Source organism: Nicotiana tomentosiformis, chromosome 7 (assembly GCF_000390325.3).
Source record: "Nicotiana tomentosiformis chromosome 7, ASM39032v3, whole genome shotgun sequence".
NCBI lineage: Eukaryota > Viridiplantae > Streptophyta > Magnoliopsida > Solanales > Solanaceae > Nicotiana > Nicotiana tomentosiformis.
This window is the reverse complement of record NC_090818.1, coordinates 2,386,716-2,408,149: the sequence shown is the minus strand read 5'-3', so window position 1 is coordinate 2,408,149 and position 21,434 is coordinate 2,386,716. Positions and strand designations below refer to the sequence as shown.

The window sequence follows — 21,434 nt, the reverse complement described above, 5'->3', positions numbered from 1 at the left end:
TGTAGTGTTGTTTGCGGAGTAAAACAAAAATGCAGTCGTTAACCAATATACTAGGAAAAGGAAGAGAGATAGTATTGGTTTTGATGGTCCATCATTTGCTATTCTTACTCCTACTCCTCCGACTACATAAACGAGTATTGCTATTCCCACAGACTTTATCATAAGTGGGGCCTGAGGAGGGTAGTATGTACGCAGACCTTACATCTACTTTGTGAAGGTAGAAAGGCTATTTCGGTTAGACCATCGGCTCAAGGAAAGCATAATCACAACAGTTATGATTGTGATTATGAAAAAAAAATAGTAACCAAAATATATATATATATATATATATATATATATATATAACCGAAACAAAGGGATACAAGAAAATGCATGTTAATCCATGCATCCAATGTTTTGCCACTTCATGTATTTGGAGAACAACCATGCTATATGTGGACATTAACAAGGATTAGAGACGCCAAAGTTACGGTCTCACAATATATGTTGAGTACGTAAAACTAAGAAATAATGGAATGCGATTCTACTAAAGTTAAATTATTTGATTTGGTGTATAAACAGTTGCGACTAAATATTTACTGTAAAGTATTTAGCCGTAGCAATACTACTAAGGTTAAATTGTTTTGGCCGGATGCGGCAAAATATTTACCGTAATAAAACCTGGCATTATATTCCCAAATAACAATGAGAACCTCATGAAGGTGAGAAAAATACCAAAAGAAGTTTATTCTATTAGTCCAAATCCAGATAGTACTTAGCTGTATCATTATTTACATTTTTGGCTTCACTAATGAATACATTCAACTATCACAAATTACAACAGGATGCACACTCAGCACAGTTAATACATATGGACAATAATACCGAGTTTTAGAGATGCAAACTAAAAAATTCCCTTTCAAATTTTAAGAAGACAGTACACTTTGTCATGACAGTTGATTACTCAGATATGACCTCCAAAGAGAAAGGAATTAAATTCATCAGGGGAAAGTGCCAAAAGGGTAAGTAATAACTGGAAAAAAAATCCAAGATCTTCGTTGCATTATAAAGTTACTGCAGAGGCCAGAGTGTATAATACAAGAGTAAGTTCAGATGCTATTCTGGAAAAGTAATTACCACTCATTTAATATTTGGAGATTTGATTTAGTCACAGTAATCTACACAGAGATCAAATGGATTTGCTTATGAAGAGAATCCAGCTGGAAAATAACTTTCAAGACTGAACATAAAAGTCTATTAAAGCAATAATCGCGTTTTATGATTGTGAAACAGCTAAAAGAGATGTTGCATGTGGAATAATCTCTATAAGCCGACTAGAAAATGAGTTCAGGTTCTTTGATTATCATTTTAAATTTCAAAGTTAGTGAAGAGTCTAATAGGTTAAAAATATTTCGAGACGAGGGTTTGCAATGCTGCCTTAATTTTACCAAGCACTAAGAGTTGCGACTTACAACGTACTTCACCTTCTTTTCCTCTTCTCCTCTTTGCAGCAAATTGCGGTGCATCTTTCCTCCCCTTGTTCCAGTACTAGATGTAGAGAGAAATTAACAAAATGCAAAGAGTTATGAGTGAATTAACTAAACACTTGATGGAAAACTTCAGAGGAAATGAACACGTAAAACACATGCATGTCATATCTCAAGAAGTAATGGTGGCGACTTCATGAAGATGCAACTATTTTTCAAACATATCCAATCATATAAAGCAGGAAAAAAAAAGATGACATGAGATAGGACGCTTGTCTGTCAGCGTCCAATTATTGAATTTCATCGTCCTATTTTTCCCCTTAAATGCATATTGCAGTACAACGATAAAGATTGCTAGCAAAGAACAAACATGAATTTAAAACAGAAAGAAAGATGGATCAAAGAACAAACATGAATTTAAAACAGAAAGAAAGATGGATCAAGATAACATCATCAAAGACAAAAGACCGGGATTAAATGATCAGCACCCCATGACAGCACAGTTATACACAAAGCTACCAGATCGCTTTCGGCCAAGCAAGTCCCATTGTATCGGCCCTTCACTTGGAACCCATGAATTCACTTCGATATATTCTGCACCTCCCTTGGGTCCACCAATTACAATTAGCCTGTTACCACATGCTCGAAAAGCCAAACCCCAACCATACATGGAAGCTGCTCTTTCGGGCAGCCGTCCTATGGTAACCCACGCTTTATTTTGCTTGTCATACTTCCTCACCTCCATGTCAGCATAATCAGCCGCGTACAGCTCATTGTGTACAACTGCCACCAAAGGAGGTGCATCAGATGTAGCGGGCATATCATTCCTAGCAGCGTTAGCTTGCACCGGAGACATGTTTGGGATTTCACGCCACGTTCCTTTTTCCAAATCATACTCCTCCCCACAAGTCAACCGCTTCGATTCGGCTCCTCCAATTCCTCCTATCACATAAAATTTTCCATCCATGAATACCCCTGAACACATCTTACGTGGCTTGTTCATGCTCGGTAAAGTCTTCCACGTTCCAGACTCCGAATTGTAAAGTTCAGTTGAGCTAAGTATATTGCCTCGTGAGTCACAGCCACCAGCTAGAATGCCAATCTCCCCAATGCTGGCAGAACCAAACAAACATCTCGGTACATTCATCCGCATCCCAGATGACCACGTGTTTGTCAATAAACTGTAACGATAAATGACAAGAGAAAAGATCTCCTTTCCAAACACAAGCAGCTCTGTGCCAACTGCCAACGACTCCTTGTCAGCCAACACGAAACACTCATCAGGAGTCATAGCTGGCAGATGCATCCAACGACCGCGACTAGGATCAAAAGCTTCCCATCCAACCAGTTGGCAGGAGAAATAAACCCAATGCTCAACCACACCATTTTCCCGCCGCAATTTGTAAAGTTCTCCGCTCCTAATCAATGAGCGAAAGCTACGATTCAAAGATGCTATGGCGCCATAATCCGACCGAGAACAATGAATGAGTCAACCGATGGAATTGTCACGGCCAATGGCATGAATAAGAGAGCTCGAATCAGAATTATCCCCAGCATGACGTTTATTGCCAGCTTGCTCGTTCGGGGATGCTGAAGAGTTGCCCAAAGATAGAGCGACTTCCACTCTGTTGAAAGCATCAGACTTATTTGGCAACTTGCATTTCACAAGTTCACACTCCTGATAATTTACCAATGGCTCTTTGCCATTCATGCAAGCCACCCAGTTACTTTCTCTCTGACAATCCTTTGAAACCAAACAAGACTGATCTTCTAACATATCGTCCAGATTAAAACCAAGAGGATTTGATAAAATGAAGGAAGTTGATTGCAATAAACTGAAAAAGACAACCTTTTTTGTATCTGGTGAATTCTACCTCTGTTGTTTTTCTTGATTTTCCTATTAATATAGTTTTTTTTTCTTTTTGTTTTTCGGTATGTATTAGTATATAAGGGTAGTTATTTAATTTTTGTACTATTTGGTAGAAGAAGAATCGGGGCCTTCGGGTTCTCTCTTCTGAAATTAAAGTAAGATTTGGCTTCATAAGGAGGAAAAATTAATTAAATGCCTAAGGAGGAAGTGCAAAAAGAGTAAGTAATGTAATCTAGGTAATCTGACAGTCTCGGTTCACACTCTGCACTCTCTCTCTCTTTTTTTCCGTGGAGCAAATTCTTCTCTCGTTATTCTCTCAAGTGCCACAAGGAAGACGATCAATATTTTCTTGAAGGAAGAAGCTCTTCCTATACAAAAATTTTCTCAAAATTGGGTAAGAACTTCTATATCATTTTCTTAAGGGGTGGACCGGCGGGGGATTGTGCATGATACTCAAGTTACATTTCATAAATCTAAATCTCTTAAATTTTACACTAATAAGCGGGCTTACCTTTATTTCTCCACTGGCATTCAACACAAACGTCAAAGGTCTTCCAACACGCCTAACACTAGTTAGCACCTCTCCATCGTTCCTACAAGTGTTGTTTATATTATTCTAGTAAAATTTGTTGATTAGAATTTGGAAGTTCTTTGGTTCCCATAGATAGATTGACATGCATTGTCTTTCTATCATTTTAGGCAATTGAATTCACAGATCAATGATATGGGAAGGAATTTTTTATTCATCTTTCTCTTAAATTGTGTTTAAGGTATATGCTTCTTGGAGAATTATAAAACATGAGAGCAAACCGTAATTGATGGAAGAGTAAATGCCAGAGATGCCTACCAGAATTTTGGGACCACCCTCTATGCGACAGATAAGTGCATAGATGATGTGAGGCTTAGTAAATAGCATTGATATTAAACACTTTCTCTAGATAGAGCCTGTAATTTCTAGGTTTAAGCATTCATGAAAAACACTTTTTAAAGGAAAAAAGCTACCATCTAAGGGTTAACTACATAATAGCAAAACCAAAAACAACTAGCGGCAAAAAATAACTTTATCTAACATGGAAGCGACCTATGATATAGTTAAGAGCATTGCAGTATTGAGTGTTCTAAGGGACCAGATAAAGCAGGCAAGATAAGGATGAGTTTTTGGAGTAAATTTGACCTTTAGTACAACTGCATAAATACCTAGAATTCTACCAATACGGAGTGGTTTTTAATTGAAAGTTGAAGCATGCACCACTGAACTTATTCATGTTCGCGTGCATGAAAATCATCACTAAATGTATAATTATGATGTTTGCTTCTATATGGAAAAATTGAAATATAAACTTATAGATTCTTAGAAAAATTAGCATTCTTTTAATTGCTTAAGTTCTTGGACACACTTATAAACTAACAATACGAAAATTAGTCTAGCAGACAAAATTAAATGTTTATTAAATAACAAATATCTGCAATGGCAGCCAATTACATTGTTGAAGAAATGTTAACTTTCAATTATGAGATTATGGTTTGTGGGAGATATGCTAGAATGTTTAATGATATAACTTTTGCAGCAAATTACAGTCTATCTAAGTGATTTTCACCTAAAACTTACATGGCATTTTAAGCAGGGACTTAAATGTATTTAATGCAAAACTTATGCACAAATTTCAACTTTGAAACGGTGTACCGTATTAGGTTATCAAATCATCACTACCTCTCCAGACATAATATCTTTTATATTCGACTTGATGTTTTCTACCTCAACTTAGTCAGATACTCTAAATTTCAGTTTTTCACTGCATCAGTCCATACGGTCAATGCAACAATGCTAGGTGAAAAGGCTACAGCATCTGCAAGTCTATAAAAAGTAAATATCTTTCTCCACAGATAAACCTTAAGATATTTGCATTTCTTACGCTTAAAAGTTCAGTATGATTAGATATTAGATATATATGTGGTCTCTTTTCTGGATCAATTTAGAAGTTTGATACAATTCTTATTGTGCAGGCAAAACAAACAGAGATAGAACGTTGCCAGTGGATTCAGTAAAAGACTAAAAGGTGACCAATGACTGAAGTAAAAGATTCTGGAAAACCAGCCAATACAGAAGTTTCAATGGATAGCAACCTAGATGACATTAATAAATGTTTGCGGCATACTCTATGTAGTAAACTTGCAACATAGCCACCACTATTAACTTTTGCCTTCAGACATCTCTACATGAGTTTTCATGAGACAATTTTTCCAATTGCATGCGTACACAAGATACACAAATTCCTCAATCCTCACTCTTTATACTATAAACATAATAGGTAGCATTGGTAAATAGAAATAAGTTCAGTACAAAAAGCTCTCTATTTTGTTCATTTAATTACCACAAAAGAACTTTGACCAATCATACACATAAATACGAGCATGTTTTGCATCATATATCAATTCGCAAAAAGCAACTTAAGCTAGACAAGAGTCAAAGAACTGTTACACATTGGCAAACTAAAAGTTCCGGCATCTTCACTAATTAAAGAAGTGACAGAATGATAGATTTCTAAGATTTAAAGCTCTTTAAGTGTGACTAAAAGGATAAACATTTATGGTAGTTGAGCAAATATCTAGTAGTACAAATGCAACAAAAGTATACCTTCAGCTAGCAATGTTAACTGAAGGATCACCATCAACATTGTCAAACTTAAAGTTCCTTCTTTCTTTTTTTGAAGTTTGTTTATTGAGATGGATCATTAGCTAATTGGGTGTCAATCTTAATCTCATGTTTATGATAATTTCCTCTTTGTTGCAGTTTGCATCTATAAGCAGTCAGTGAAACTAAGGACTCATGCATCTATCAAGCAGCCAGTGAAACCAAGTGCTGCCCTGAGTGCAAAGAAGAGTTGGGCTTTTTTCCCTGAATAACATCTCAAGTAAGGACTGGCTCCATTTCTCTTTTAGTTATTACAAGCTTTTGATGAGTCGCTATTAGATTAAATGGGAGGAGAAGCCTCTCTACCTGCAGAAAGTAGGGCTGAGGTCTACTTACACACTACCCTTCCCAAACCTCACTAGGGATTACACTGGGTATGATGTTGTTGGGTGGAGAAGCAAAGACAAATAATCTGACAGTTGATCTAAAACATAAGTCTATGACACTTTTTCTTCAACTAAGATAATGATCTCTGAAATTAGTAGGAATCACTACTTCTGACAGCCCGGTAATAGTTTCACATTTGTAGTCATCCTATGGATCAGGGTTTTTCTTTGTTGATAAGGAAATAAATTTCAATAAAAGAAGGGCAAAAAATACCCTAAGCTTACAAAATAATATGTTTTTTTATGAAAGACACCCAATCTTTTATACATAGGGAACCTCGTGGGTGCACCAAAAAGTAATAAGAGATAGGAGGCCATTCCTCAAGTGTACAAAATCCATGTCTACTCCATCAAAAGCGCTCCAATTCATCTCTCTTCATACAGTCCATAAGTACTAGAGGAGCAACATCACATACCCTATGTCTCCTCTGTCTTCTAAAGGTCCAACTAAACATTGTTTCTTTCACAGTGTTCGGTATTACATACTCTAATCCAGACCATCACAAGATTTCGCACCACAACTATGACGCTATTCGACAATGTAAATGGAGGTGATTCACATCTTCCCTCGAATAGCGTCTTAGTTGTTCCCCAAATAGCGTCTTAGTTGCACTTTTTTTCCTGAATAACATCTCAAGTAAGGATGGGCTCCATTTCTCTTTCAGTTATTACAAGCTTTTGATGAGTCGCTATTAGATTAAACGGGTGGAGAAGCCTCTCTACCTGCAGAAAGTAGGGGTAAGGTTTGCTTACACACTACCCTCCCCAAACCTCACTTGTGGGTATGTTGTTGTTGGGTGGAGAAGCAAAGACAATTAATCTGATAGTTCATCTTAAACATAAGTCTATGACACTTTTTCTTCAACTAAGATAATGATATGTGAAATTAGTAGGAATCACTACTTCTGACAGTCCGTCAAAAGTTTCACATATGTAGTCATCCTATGGATCAGGTTTTTTTTTTGATAAAGTAATACATTTCATTAAAAGAAGGGCAAAAAATGCCTATATACAAGAGGTACACCAAAAGGTAGAAAAAGCTTACGAAATAATATGGTTTTCTACGAAAGACACCAAATCTTTTATACATATGGGAACCTCGTGGGTGCACCAAAAAGGAATAAGAGATAGAACGCTACTCCATCAAAAGTACTCCAAATCCTCTCTTTTCATACGGTACATAAGTACTAGAGGAGCAACATCACATACCATATATCTCCTCTGTTTTCTAAAGGTCCAACTAAACATTGTTTCTTTCAGAGTGTTCGGTATTACACACTAAAAGCCAGACCATCACAGGATTTCGCACCACAACTAAGATGCTATTCGACAATGTAAATGGAGGTGATTCACATCTTCCCCCGAGTCTTTACACATGAAGCGCCAACTAACAAATAAACTTTTTCTTCCCCAAGTTCTCCATCGTCAAGATTACCCCACACACAGCTAGCAAAGTAAAGTGAAAAGATACACCTTTCTCGACTACTTCCTAGTCACAAGCTTCTCGTAATAGGGCGTACAGAAAATACCCTGTTTTCCCCCGCCCCCATCTCCATACATCTTCACTATCATGTGCATCGACCTTCCAGTCTAGCGCAAGCTGTTCCAAAACTTCAAATCCCAATATGCTTCTCCACTTGTAGACTCCATATCCCATGGATCAGGTTGCAGACATAAATGAATAACTATGTTCTATCTCTAATAACTTGAGTTTTCAAATAAGGTAGTTCACACAATTCAACATGTTCTCTCTTTTCGAATGGCACCAACTTAGGTAGAGGACTAGAGTTTGAGTTTTGTCGTCGCCCATTAACAAAAATATTTCTACGTGTTTGGGTCAAATAAAAAATGCACATCCTAATTGATGGAAGAGTAAATACCAGGGAGTCCTACAAAAAAATTTGGATCACCACTTATGTGTAAATTATGTGCTAATTATGTGCAAACTATGGGCGTAGATGCAGAGAAAGCTTGAGTTTAGAACTGACATATGACCAAGTGAAACATTCAAGGAGGAAAAACTAATTAAATGCATGTGGAGAAAGTGCCGAAAGCGTAAGTAATGTAATCTAAGATCCAAGTAATCTAGGTGATCTGACTCCGTGTCAGTTGACACTATGTACTCTCATTCTCTTCTTTTTCCTAGAGCAGTTTCTTCTGTTATTTTTCTTATTTCTATTACTCCAATAGCACTCAACACAATTATGTGCATCGATGTTAAGGTTGGTGTCTAAAACTGAGGTATGACAAAGTGCAACATCTCAGGAGGAAATAAGGATTAAATGCATCGAGGAAGTTCCAAAAGGACAAGTAGTGCAATCGTAAATCCAAGTAATCAAGGCGCCTGACATAGCCTTAATTCAAACTATGTACTCTCTTTCTTTTCTTTCTCCTAGAGCAAATTCTTCTCATTCCCTCAAGTGTTACGAGGATATTATCAACCATTTTTTAAGAAAAGGCTCTTTATATGCAAATTGAGCAAGAACTTCTTCTCTTCCCTTTTCTTAAAGGGTTTGAGCAGTGGAGGATTGTGCGGGATATTCAAGTTATATATCAGGAATTAGATTTAAAAAAGTTTATACCGCCAAGTGATGTTCCCTATATTGCTCCAATGACATCCAACACAAATGTCAAAAATCTTCCCATAGGTCTAAACATTATTAGTGCATCTCCACATTTCCGACCACTGTTCTTTATCCATTTCAAGCGACGCTTGACAATTAGAAATTTTGGATGCTAAAACATTTTGAGTCCCAAAGGCAAATTCTGATGGCATCATGTTTCTATCATTCTAAGGAATAAAATTCACATATCGATGATACTGGAAGGTATCTTTTTAAAACTTTTTGCAAACTAAATTTAATTAATTTGTTAATGCTACTTGTAGAATTTTAAAACTTAAGAACATAAACAACTAATTGATTGAAGAGTAAATGGAAGAGAAGCCTACCAAATTTTTGGGATCATCGTGTATGTGCAAATTATGTGCATAGTTGTGGAGAAGGCTTGGTATCTAGAACTGATATATGACCAAGTGAAGCATCTCAAGAGGAAAAGGGAATTAAACGCATCAGCAGAGAGTGCAGAATGGGTACGCAAGGTTATTGAAAATCCGAGCAATCTAGGTGATCTGACATTGTATCTGCTCACACCATGTACTCCTTTTCTCCTCTTTTTCCCAAAGCAATTTCTTCTCTCCATGGAAAAGTACTACAAGAAAAATTACCAATCATTAATTGAAGGAAGAAGCTTTATATCGACAATTTTTTGTACATTGGATAAGAGTTCGTTCTCTTTCCATTTCTTTATGGGGTGGAGTATGGAGGATTGTCCATAACACTCGAGTAATATATAATGAATCTAGATCTGTTGGATGTATGTACTACCAAATGGTGTTGCATCTATTGCTCCAATGACATTCAACACAAACATCAAACGTCTTCTTATACGTCTTACCATCAACAAGCACCTCTCCAACCTTCTTACCAGCATTCTTTATCATTTTCCAGTGAAACTAGTTGATTAGAATTAAGAAAGTTTCTGGTTCCCACAGGTAGTTTCTGTTGACATCATGTTTCTACCATTCTGGGCAGTTAAATTCACATATCGATGATACGAGGTGGTTTTTTTTTTTTGGAAAGTTTTCGGTAAACTAAATTCAATTAATTGCTTGATGCTACTTGAAACATTATAAAAGATCAGAGAAAGCATTCAAAAATTTTGGAAGCACCCCTTATCTGCAAGTGAAGCACCTCGGGAGAAAAAATAATTAAATACATCAGGGAAAAATGTCAAAAGGGTAAATAAAGCAATCGAAAATCCAGGTAATCTAGGTGATCTACATTGTGGCATTCTCACTCTGTACTCTCTTTCTCTTCTATTTCATAGAGCAGTTTCTTCTCTCATTATTCGCTCAAAGTGCTACAAGAAGATTATCAATCATTCTTGAGAAAGAGCTCTTCATATATTTTGAAGAAAGAGAAAGAGCTCCACACCTTCCTAGATCATTATTTTGAGAAAGAGCTCTTCATATAAAAAAAATATTCTTTAGGTGAGAACTTCTTCTTCTTTTTTAGGGGGTGGAGTGGTGGGGGATCGTGAATGATACTTAAGTTATATATTATCAATCTAGATCTGTTAGATTTTTATACTACCAAGTGATCTTGCCTCTACTGCTCCGATGTCATTCAACAAAATTCTGTACATCGACGTAGAGAGAACTTGGTGTATGTAACTGAGATATGACAAAGTGAAACATTTGTGGAGGAAAAAAGAATTAAATGCATCAGGGGAAGTGCCAAAAGGAGGGTAAGTAACGCAATTGTAAATCCAAGTTTTCTAGGTGACCCGACAGTCAGTTCGAACTATGTATTCTCCTTCTCTTCTTTTTCCTAGAGCACTTTCTTCTCATTATTCTCTCAAGTGCTACAAGGAAGATTATCGATCATCTCTTGACTGAAGAAGCACTTCATATGCAAGAAATTTCTTTACATTGAGTAAGAACTTCTTCTCTTCCTTTTCTTCAGGTGGAGATCATGCGCATCATACTCAAGTTATATATCATGAGTTTGAGTTTATTAAGTAATATTGGTGCTCCCTCTATTACTCCCATGGATTCAAAAAAAGGTCTCCCCATAGATCAAACATTAATTAGCACATCTCCATCTTCCCTACGGTCGTTCTTTATACTTTTTAAGTGAAACTTGTTGATTCAAATTCAAAAAAAGCTTTTGGTTCCCCATAGGTTTATTCTGATGACAGCTAGTTTCAATATTCTAGACAATTAAATTCACGATTTCTGGAAAATTAAATTTAATTATTCACTATGCTATTTAAAGATTATAAAACATGAGACATAAACCATAATTGAGGGACGAGTAAAAGCCGGAAATGCCAACCATATGTTTTAGATCACTTCTTATGTGCAAATTATGTGCATAGATGCGGGTAAGACTCGGTGTACATAACTAATATATATGACCAAGTGAAGCATCTTTTTTCTTTTTTTGAAAGATACGACCTAGTGAAGCATCTTACGAGGAAAACAATTAAGTTCATAAATGGAAGGTGCTCAAAAGGTATGAAACATAATAGAAAATCCAAGTGATCTAGGCGATCTGACATTGTGTCGGTTAACACTATGTACTCTCTTTCTCTTCTTTTTCCTAAAGCAATTTCTTCTCCCTCTATTCTTGCAAAGTACTACAAGAAAGATTTTTGAAAATGGATTTTTTCCTTTTTTGAAATGGAAAGTACTACAAGAAAGATTATTAATCTTTTTGAAGGAAGAAGCTTGAATAAGAACTTCTCTTTCCTTTCCTTCAAGGGGTGGAATGTTGGAGGATTATGCATGATAGTCAAGTTATATATTCTATTAAACTTTTATACAACCAAATGGTGTCGCCTCTATTGCTCCAACGGCATTCGACACAAATGTCAGAGGTGTTCCCATGCGTCCCAAATTAATTAGCACTTTATCCTTTTACTAGTGAAACATGCTGATTAGATTTCAAAATCAGTTTGGTTCCCATAGGTCGATTCTGATGACATCATGTTTCTATCATTGTCGGGAATCAAATTCACATATCCATGATATAGGACTGTAATTTTTCTAAATTTCTAGTAAATTAAAATTAAATAAATACTTGATGATACTTGACGAATTATAAACCATGAGAACATAAACCCCGACTGATGGAAGAGTAAATGCCAATAGATGCCACCAAAAAATTAGTGATCACCTCTTATGTGCAAATTACGTGCATCTATGTGGTGAAGACTTGGTATCTAGATCTGATATATGACTAAGTGAAGTATCTCACGAGGCAAAAAGAACTAGATGCATCAGGGGAAAGCTCAACGAGAGTAAGTAATGTAACTAATAATCCAAGTAATCTAGGTTATCTGACAATGTGTTAGTTCACACTACGTACTTTCTTTCTCTTCTTTTTTCCTAAAGAAGTTTCTTTTCTCATTATTCTCTCATAGTGCTATAAGGAAGATTATCAATCATTTATGGAAAGAAGAAGCTCTAAATATGCAAAGATTTCTTTACAGAGGCTATGAACTTCTCTTGCCTTTTCTTTTTTTTTTTGGGGGGGGGGGGGGGGGGATTGGGCATGAAGTTCAAGTTATATATCACTAAACTAGAACTGCTAGAGCTAACATCGTATAACCCAATTGAGATATTATGGTATAGGCTAACCTCTCTTAGTACCTTTTTGAGCACATTACACGGTAAATGTGAAGGACTAGGCCATTTTATCAACAATAATGAGATAAACTAGTATTTGCGGTGAATTCCCCCGTTAAGTAGCCATGCATTATCATTGGAAACGCCCACTTCTCTGGCAAATAAAGCTCTTTTGATCATTTCTTCGAATCAATAACAGAAGTTTGACCTTACATACGCACAAACCCTCAAGTAAATTCAATCAAACACTTGACCTTCACTCTGTTGTATTCGACCATTGTGTCCAATTGATCCTTTCTACAGGAAAAAAACATTATACATTTAGAATTGATATGCAGTATACATACAGTGCATCACGTTTGGCAGAAAACTAACTGCTTAAAAAGCATATAATCCCTAAAACAGGAAAGTAAAGTGTGGAAGTGAATCCATACAATGAAATAACTTCTACCCCCTTCTGCATATTAGTTTCACGTTAAGCTTGCAACAGCAGCTCACAAATTACAATAATAACAACAACATACCCAGTGTAATCTCACTGGGACTACACTGGGATACCCCTACCTTGTGGAGGTAGAGCGGTTGTTTCCAATAGACCCTCGGTTGCAGCCCACAAATTTCTAATCCAAAATCAATCAGTACAATTTCCAAGATATAAACTAGGTTGAAGCAATAGTAGTTGAATTCCACAAAGACTACGGTTCGGCGGTTCGGCCTAGTTATAGCAAGTACAGGATACGTTTTGAGCACATAGCAGCACTCTTGATAGAACAAAAAAAACACCAAAACGTAACGAAGATGCTAAAAATTACTCTATCTTAAATACGATATGACCAAAAAGTTCCAAACATTCTCATCATTAACACAACATTAACTCAGTACACTTTAGTCAAATAATCCTTCATCTGAAGCACAATAAACACTAAAAAAAACACAGCGAAAATACCATAGTAATACAAAATAAGGAAACGGATACCTGCAATAGATTAGCAAAACAGAGGTTCTCCTTGTTTGAGGCACCCTATTTTAGGACACTAAACTCAACTTCTGCAACCGTTTGCCTTTCTTCTCAGTTTGCTTTAAATTTCTTTTTTCTAATTTTAGCTCTTTATTGATTTTAATTCGTCTTCTGAGAACGCCGAATATAAGGAAAACGAGGAATGGAAGGGCATTAGCGCAAAAAAGGGGTGAAAAAAAAGCGCTACTGTTCTTTTACCTGCTCCTTGGTATGGTGTGGTTTTAGTCCTTATAAAACGCATTCGGTAATTATCACATTCTAAAATTATAATTCGCATTGTAAGTCGCATTCACGAATTGCAACTAATTAATTTACGACCGTTTGCAACTATTTTCCTTCCGTATTACCAATCTGTTTGGCTTTTTTTCAATTATGAAAAATCATTTTTTAAAAGTTTCAGGACTACACCAGACTATTTTTTTTTATTTTAAATTTAAAATGTAATTATTTTTCACAAACTATACAAAAGCTATTATAAACTATTAGATTAAGTTCATTAGTTATAAATTAAAATGTAAATATTCAGAATTACACAAAATATGCTATAGATTGTAATTCTACTCTATCATTCAAACATTATTAAGTTGAATTTTGAGAAGCAAAAAGTGACTAACATCTGATGAAAGAGTAGTTCAATTGTTAATAACATAATATTTTGTTCTTGTCCTCTTGACCTAATTTGTCAAAGTTACACTTTTGCTATCCCAATTAGATAAGTTTTCGCAGATTGTAATTTCACAATTAAAATGATATCGCTATGTAATATATGATTTGATGCTCCAATTCATTTATGAAATCACATCTCTTTGTAGTCCTAAAGATCATAATTCATAATTACTAGGCCGTGATAACAATTTCTATTGTTGTTGGACGGGCCAAGATCTTAGAAATGGGTAAAACCTCATCCCAAGATCCTAGAAGTCTGTTTCCCTCTTAGCGCGTCATAGTTACTAAAGTGTGACTTGATCTACGATATGGTCAGCTAAATCAGATGATATGTGATGCAATGTTAGTGCGTCATAGCCATCGAGATTTGACTTATCTACTACAAGATCAGCTAAACTAGATAGGTGTCTCGTGCACAATGATAGAGCCCTATGCCATGCCTACTTGTTAAATTCATTTGATTGAGATTTGTGTTAGCAATATTGATGATAAGCTTGACCCAAACAGATTTTGGCCACTGCACCCATCATTGGAACTAGAAAGCAACTAAAGGCAAAACACATTGTTAACTTTCAGCTTTGCTTCGTAATAAAATGCCCCAACTAGTGTCTCTATGTAATAATTCACGAATTCGAGCCATAAAATGCTTCAGGTAGGCTGCCTAAATTACTTCCCTTGAGGTACAACCCTTCGTAAACGCGGGATATTTTGTGCACATTGCTGCCCTTCAGACCCATGGAGCCAATACATAAGAAAGGAACACATCTCACCCTGCTAACAATGGCTATGAAAGATTAATAATTTTTGGAGCACAGTAAAAGTTTTTGGAGCCACTTCATGTATTTGGAGAAAACCATGCTATATAGATCTCGTTATATATGTTGAGTACGTAAAACTAATAAATAGTGGAATACAAAGCTATTAAGGTTAAACTGTTTGATTTGGTGTATAAACCGAGTGCGACTAAGTATTACTACAAAGTATTTGGCCGTAGCAATACTACTAAGGTTAAGTTGTTTTGAGGCTAAATATTTACCGTAATAACACCTGGCATTATATTCCCAAATAACAATGAGAACCTCATGAAGGTGAGGAAAATACCAAAAGAAGGCTATTCAAGTAATACAAATCCAGATTGTACTTAGCTGTATCACTATTTACATTTTTTGGCTTCACTAATGAATACATTCAACTATCACAAATTACAACAGGGTGCACACTCAGCACAGTTAATACATATGGACTATGATACTGAGCTTTATAGATGCAAAATAAAGAATTCCCCTCAAATTTTTGAAAAAGACAAAGTGAACCTCCAAAATGTGAAAAATAATTAAATTCATCAGGGGAAAGTGCCAAAAGGGTAAGTAATAACTGGAAAAAAAATCCATGATCCCCTTTGCATTTGGATGTGAAAACTTCTTATTGTGACCATTATTATAAAGTTACTGCAGAGTGTATAATACAAGAGTAAGTTCAGATGCTATTCTGGAAAACTAATTACCACTCATTCAATATTTGGAGATTTGATTAACAGTAATCTACACAGAGATCAAATGGATTTGCTTATGAAGAGATTCCAGCTGGAAATAACTTTCAAGACTGAAAATAAAAGTCTACTAAAAGTGACAATCGCGTTTTCTGATTGTGAAACAGCAAAAAGAGTGTTGTAATCTCCATAAGGCCGACTAGAAAATGAGTTCTTTGATTATCATTTTAAATTTCAAAGTTAGTGAAGAATGTAATAGGTTTAAAAAATTACGAGACGAGGGTTTGCAATGCTGCCCTAATTTTACTAAGCGCAGGAATCAAACCTCAAAGAGTTGTGACGTATAACGCACTTCACCTTCTTTTCCCCTTCTCTTTGCAGCAATTGAGGTGCATCTGTCCTCCCCTTGTACTAGATGCTCTGAGACTAAGATGTAGAGAGAAATTAACAAATGCAAAGAGTTATGAGTGAATTAACTAAACTCTGGGTGGAAAACTTCAGACGGAATGAAAGACAAAATCAAGTAAAACACATGCATATGTCATATCTCAAGAAGTAATGGTGTGACTTCACGAAGATGCAACTATTTTTCAAACATATCCAATCATATAAAGGAGGGAAAATAAAGATGAGATGAGATAGGAGTTCGCTTGTCTATCAGCGTACAATTATGGAATTTCATTGTCCTATTTTTCCCCTTAAATGCAGATTGCAGTACAACGATAGAGATTGCTGGCAAAAAACAAACATGAATTCAAAACAGAAAGAAACATGGATCAAGATAACATCATCAAGGACAAAAGACCAGGATTAAAAGATCAGCACCCCATGACAGCACAGTTATACACAAAGCTACCATATCGCTTACGGCCAAGCAAGTCCCATTGTATCGGCCCTTCACGTGGAACCCATGAATTCACTTCGATATATTCTGCACCTCCCTTGGGTCCACCAATTACAATTAGCCTGTTACCACATGCTCGAAAAGCCAAACCCCAACCATACATGGAAGCTGCTCTTTCGGGCAGCCGTCCTATGGTAACCCACGCTTTATTTTGCTTGTCATACTTCCTCACCTCCATGTCAGCATAATCAGCCGCGTACAGCTCATTGTCTACAACTGCCACCAAAGGAGGTGCATCAGATGTAGCGGGCATATCATTCCTAGCAGCGTTAGCTTTCACAGGAGACATGTTTGGGATTTCACGCCACGTTCCTTTTTCCAGATCATACTCCTCCCCACAAGACAACCGCTTCGATTCGGCTCCTCCAATTCCTCCTATCACATAAAATTTTCCATCCATGAATACGCCTGAACACATCTTACGTGGCTTGTTCATGCTCGGTAAACTCTTCCATGTTCCTGCCTCCAAATTGTAAAGTTCAGCTGAGCTAAGTATATTGCCTTGTGAGTCACAGCCACCAGCTAGAATGCCAATCTCCCCAATGCTGGCAGAACCAAACAAACATCTTGGTACATTCATCCGCATCCCAGATGACCACGTGTTTGTCAATAAACTGTAACAATAAATGACATGCGAAAAGATCTCCTTTCCAAACACAAGCAGCTCTGTGCCAACCGCCAACGACTCCTTGTCAGCCAACACGAAACACTCATCAGGAGTCATAGCTGGCAGATGCATCCAACGACCGCGACTAGGATCAAAAGCTTCCCATTCAACCAATTGGCAGGAGAAATAAACCCAATGCTCAACCACACCATTTTCCCGCCGCAATTTGTAAAGTTCTCCGCTCCTAATCAATGAGCGAAAGCTACGATTCAAAGATGCTATGGCGCCATAATCCGACCGAGAACAATGAATGAGACAACCGATGGAATTGTCACGGCCAATGGCATGAATAAGAGAGCTCGAATCGGAATTATCCCCAGCATGACGTTTATTGCCAGCTTGCTCGTTCGGGGATGCTGAAGAGTTGCCCAAAGATAGAGCGACTTCCACTCTGTTGAAAGCATCAGACTTATTTTGCAACTTGCATTTCACAAGTTCACGCTCCTGATAATTTGCCAATGGCTCTTTGCCATTCATGCAAGCCACCCAGTTACTTTCTCTCTGACAATCCTTTGAAACCAAACAAGACTGATCTTCTAACATGTCGTCCAGATTAAAACCAAGAGGATTTGATAAAATGAAGGAAGAAGTTGATTGCAATGAACTGAAAAAGACAACCTTTTTTTGTATCTGGTGAATTCTACCTCTGTTGTTTTCTTGATTTTCCTATTAATATAGTTTTTTTTTCTTTTTGTTTTTCGGTATGTATTAGTATATAAGGGTATTTATTTAATTTCTGTACTATTTGGTAGAAGAAGAATCGGGGCCTTCGGATTCTCTCTTCTGAAATTAAAGTAAGATTTGGCTTCATAAGGAAGAAAAATTAATTAAATGCCTAAGGAGGAAGTGCAAAAAGAGTAAGTAATGTAATCTAGGTAATCTGACGGTCTCGGTACACACTATGCACTCTCTCTTTCTCTTTTTTTTTCGTGGAGCAAATTCTTCTCTCGTTATTCTCTCAAGTGCCACCAGGAAGATTATAAATATTTTCTTGAAGGAATAAGCTCTTCCTACACAAATTGTTTCTTAAATTGGGTAAGAACTTCTCTATCGTTTTCTTAAGGGGTGGAGTGGCGGGGGATTGTGCATGATACTCAAGTTACATTTCATGAATCTAAATCTGTTAAATTTTTACACTAATAAGTGGGCTTACATTTTTTTTCTCCATTGGCAGTCAACACAGAGGTCAAGCGTCTTCCAACACGCCTAACATTAGTTAGCACCTCTACATCGTTTCTACCAGTGTTGTTTATATTTTTCTAGTAAAATTAGTTGATTAGAATTTGAAAGTTCTTTGGTTCCCATAGATAGATTGACATGCATTCTCTTTCTATCATTTTAGGAATTGAATTCACAGAACGATGATATGAGAGGGAATTTTTTATTCATCTTTCTCGTAAATTATGTAAGTATTTACTTATATGCTACTTGTAGAATTATAAAGCATGAGAGCAAACCGTAATTGATGGAAGAGTAAATTCCAGAGATGCCTACCAAAATTTTGAGACCACCCGCTATGCGACTGATAAGAGCATAGATGATGAGAGGATTTAGTAAATAGCACCGATATTAAACATTTTCTCTAGATAAGTAGAGCCTGTAATTTCTAGGTTTAAGCTTTCATGAAAAATACTTTTTAAGGGAAAACAGCTACTGTTGTAGGACTTGCAGGACACCTCCCCCCACCCCCCACCCCCCAAACCAAACCTTCCATCTAAGGGTTAACTACATAATAGCAAAACCAAAAACAACTAGCGGCAATTATTGCCTATAAAAATAATTTTAACTAACATGGAAGCCACATATGAACAGTCGCTTCCATTGCAGTTTTGACTGTTCTAAGGGATCAGATAAAGCAGGCAAGATAAGGATGTGTTTTTGGAGTAAAATTTGACCTTTAGTACAAGTGCATAAATACCTAGAATTCTACCAATACGGAGTGGTTTTTAATTGAAAGCTGAAGCATGCACTACTGAACTTACTCAAAATGTCATGTTTGCGTGCATGAAAATCTTCACTAAATGTATAATTATGATGTTTGCTTCTTTACGGAAAAATCGAAATATAAACTTATAGATTCTTATAAAAATTAGCATTCTTTTAATTGCTTATGTTCTTGGACACACTTATAAACTAACAATACGAAAAATAGTCTAGCAGGCAAAAGTAAATATTTACTATTAAATAACAAATATCTGCAATGGCAGCCAATTACATTATTGAAGAAATGTTTGCTTTCAATTATGAGATTATGGTTAGTGGGAAATATGCTAGAATGTTTAATGATATAACTTTTGCAGCAAATTACAGTCTATCTAAGTGATTTTCACCTAAAACTTACATGCATTTTAAGCAGGGACTTACGTGTATTTAATGCAAAATGTATGTATAAATTTTAACTTTGAAACAGTGTACAGTATTAGGTTATCAAATCATCGCTACCTCCAGACATAATATCTTTTATATCGACTTGATGTTTTCTACCTCAACGTAGTTAGTCAGATACTCTAAATTTTCAGCTTTTTACTGCATCAGTCCATACAGTCAATGCATCAATGCTAGATGATAAAGGCTACAGCATCTGGAAGTCTATAGAAAGTAAATATCTTTCTCAACAGATAAACATTACGATATTTGTATTTCTTGCGCTTAAAAGTTCAGTATGATTAGATATTAGATATATTTGTGGTCTCTTTTCTGGATCAATTCAGAAGTTTGATACAATTCTTATTGTGCAGGCAAAACAAAGAGATAGAACGTTGTCAGTGGATTCAGTAAAAAGTGACCAATGATCTGAAGTAAAAGATTCTGGAAAACCAGCCCACATAGAATTTTCAATGGATAGCAACCTAGACGAAATTAATAAATGTTTGCGTTGTACTCTATGTAGTAAACTTGTAACAAAGCCACCATTATTAACTTTTGCCTTCAGACATGTCTACATGAGTTTTCGTGAGCCATTTTTGCATTTGCATGCGTACACAAGATATACAAATTCCTCAATCCTCACTCTTTATACAATAAGCATAATAGGTAGCATTGGTAAATAGAAATAAGGTCAGTACAAAAAGCTCTCTATCTCGTTAATTTAATTACCACAGAAGCACTTTGACCAATCATACACATAAATACAGGCATGTTTTGCATCATATATCAATTCGCAAAAACAAACTTAAGCTAGACAAGAGTCAAAGAATTGTTACACATTGGCCAACTAAAAGTTCCGGCATCTTCACTAATTGAAGAAGTGACAGAATAATAGATTTCCAAGATTTAAAGCTCTTTAAGTGTGACTAAAAGGATAAACATTTATAGTAGTACAAATGCAACAAAATTATACCTTCAGCTAGCAATGTTGATTGTGAAGGATTAGGGTCCCTGTGTCTCCTCCGTCTTCTAAAGGTCCAACTAAACATTGTTTCTTTCACAGTGCTTAGCATTACTCACTCTGTGCTTGGCATTACTCACTCTGGTCCAGACCATCACAGGATTTCCCACCACAACTAAGACGCTATTCGACAATGTAAATGGAGGTGATTCACATCTTTCCCTGAGTCTTTACACATGAAGCGCCAACGAACAAATAAACTTCTTCTTCCCTAAGTTCTCCACCGTCAAGATTACCCCACACACAGCTAGCCAAGTGAAAACATACACATTTCTCGACTCCTTCATAGTAATAAACTTCTCATAATAGGACTTACATAAAAGGCACCGTTTTCCCCGGCCCCATCTCCATACATCTTGACTATAATGTGCTTCGACCTTCCAGTCTTGCGCCAGTTGTTTCAAAACTTCAAATCCCAATGTGCTTCTCCCCTTGTAGACTCCATATCCTATGGATCAGGTTGCAGACATAAATAAATAACAATGTTCTATCTCTAATAACTTGAGCTTTCAGATAAGGTAGTTCACACAATTCAACATGTTCTATCTTTTCGGATGGCACCAACTTAGGCAGAGGACTCAAGTTTGAGTTTAACCGCCGCCCATTAACAAAAGTATTTCTACATGTTTGGGCCAAGTGAAAAATGCACATCCTAATTGATGGAAGAGTAAATACCAGGGATTCCTACCAAAAGT

At 36.3% G+C, this 21,434-nt stretch overlaps 1 protein-coding gene, 1 long non-coding RNA gene and 1 pseudogene across 3 annotated transcripts in view; all 3 read right to left on the bottom strand.

Moving 5' to 3' along the window:
* Positions 1-702: 702 nt before the first annotated feature.
* On the bottom strand, positions 703-13,846 carry LOC104092837 (uncharacterized). 2 transcript variants are annotated; one of them, XR_004506150.2, is made up of 4 exons: positions 13,584-13,846; positions 12,620-12,904; positions 9,365-9,624; positions 703-1,527 (listed from the first exon to the last, which is right to left on the bottom strand). It is a non-coding gene; the product is annotated as an uncharacterized lncRNA (long non-coding RNA). The 2 variants fall into 2 exon arrangements; XR_685512.4 differs by having other exon boundaries at positions 12,632-12,904; positions 13,584-13,845.
* Positions 1,476-20,676, bottom strand: LOC104092835 (F-box/kelch-repeat protein SKIP11-like; annotated as a pseudogene).
* The window catches only part of LOC117272941 (F-box/kelch-repeat protein SKIP11-like), an 18,777-nt gene continuing 13,642 nt past the window's right edge, over positions 16,300-21,434 (bottom strand). The window contains exon 2 of the mRNA XM_070181230.1: positions 16,300-17,969. Within this exon, the coding sequence (XP_070037331.1) occupies positions 16,599-17,894 (1,296 nt within the window). The 5' untranslated portion in view covers positions 17,895-17,969 and the 3' untranslated portion in view covers positions 16,300-16,598. The remainder of the gene's footprint in view (positions 17,970-21,434) is intronic.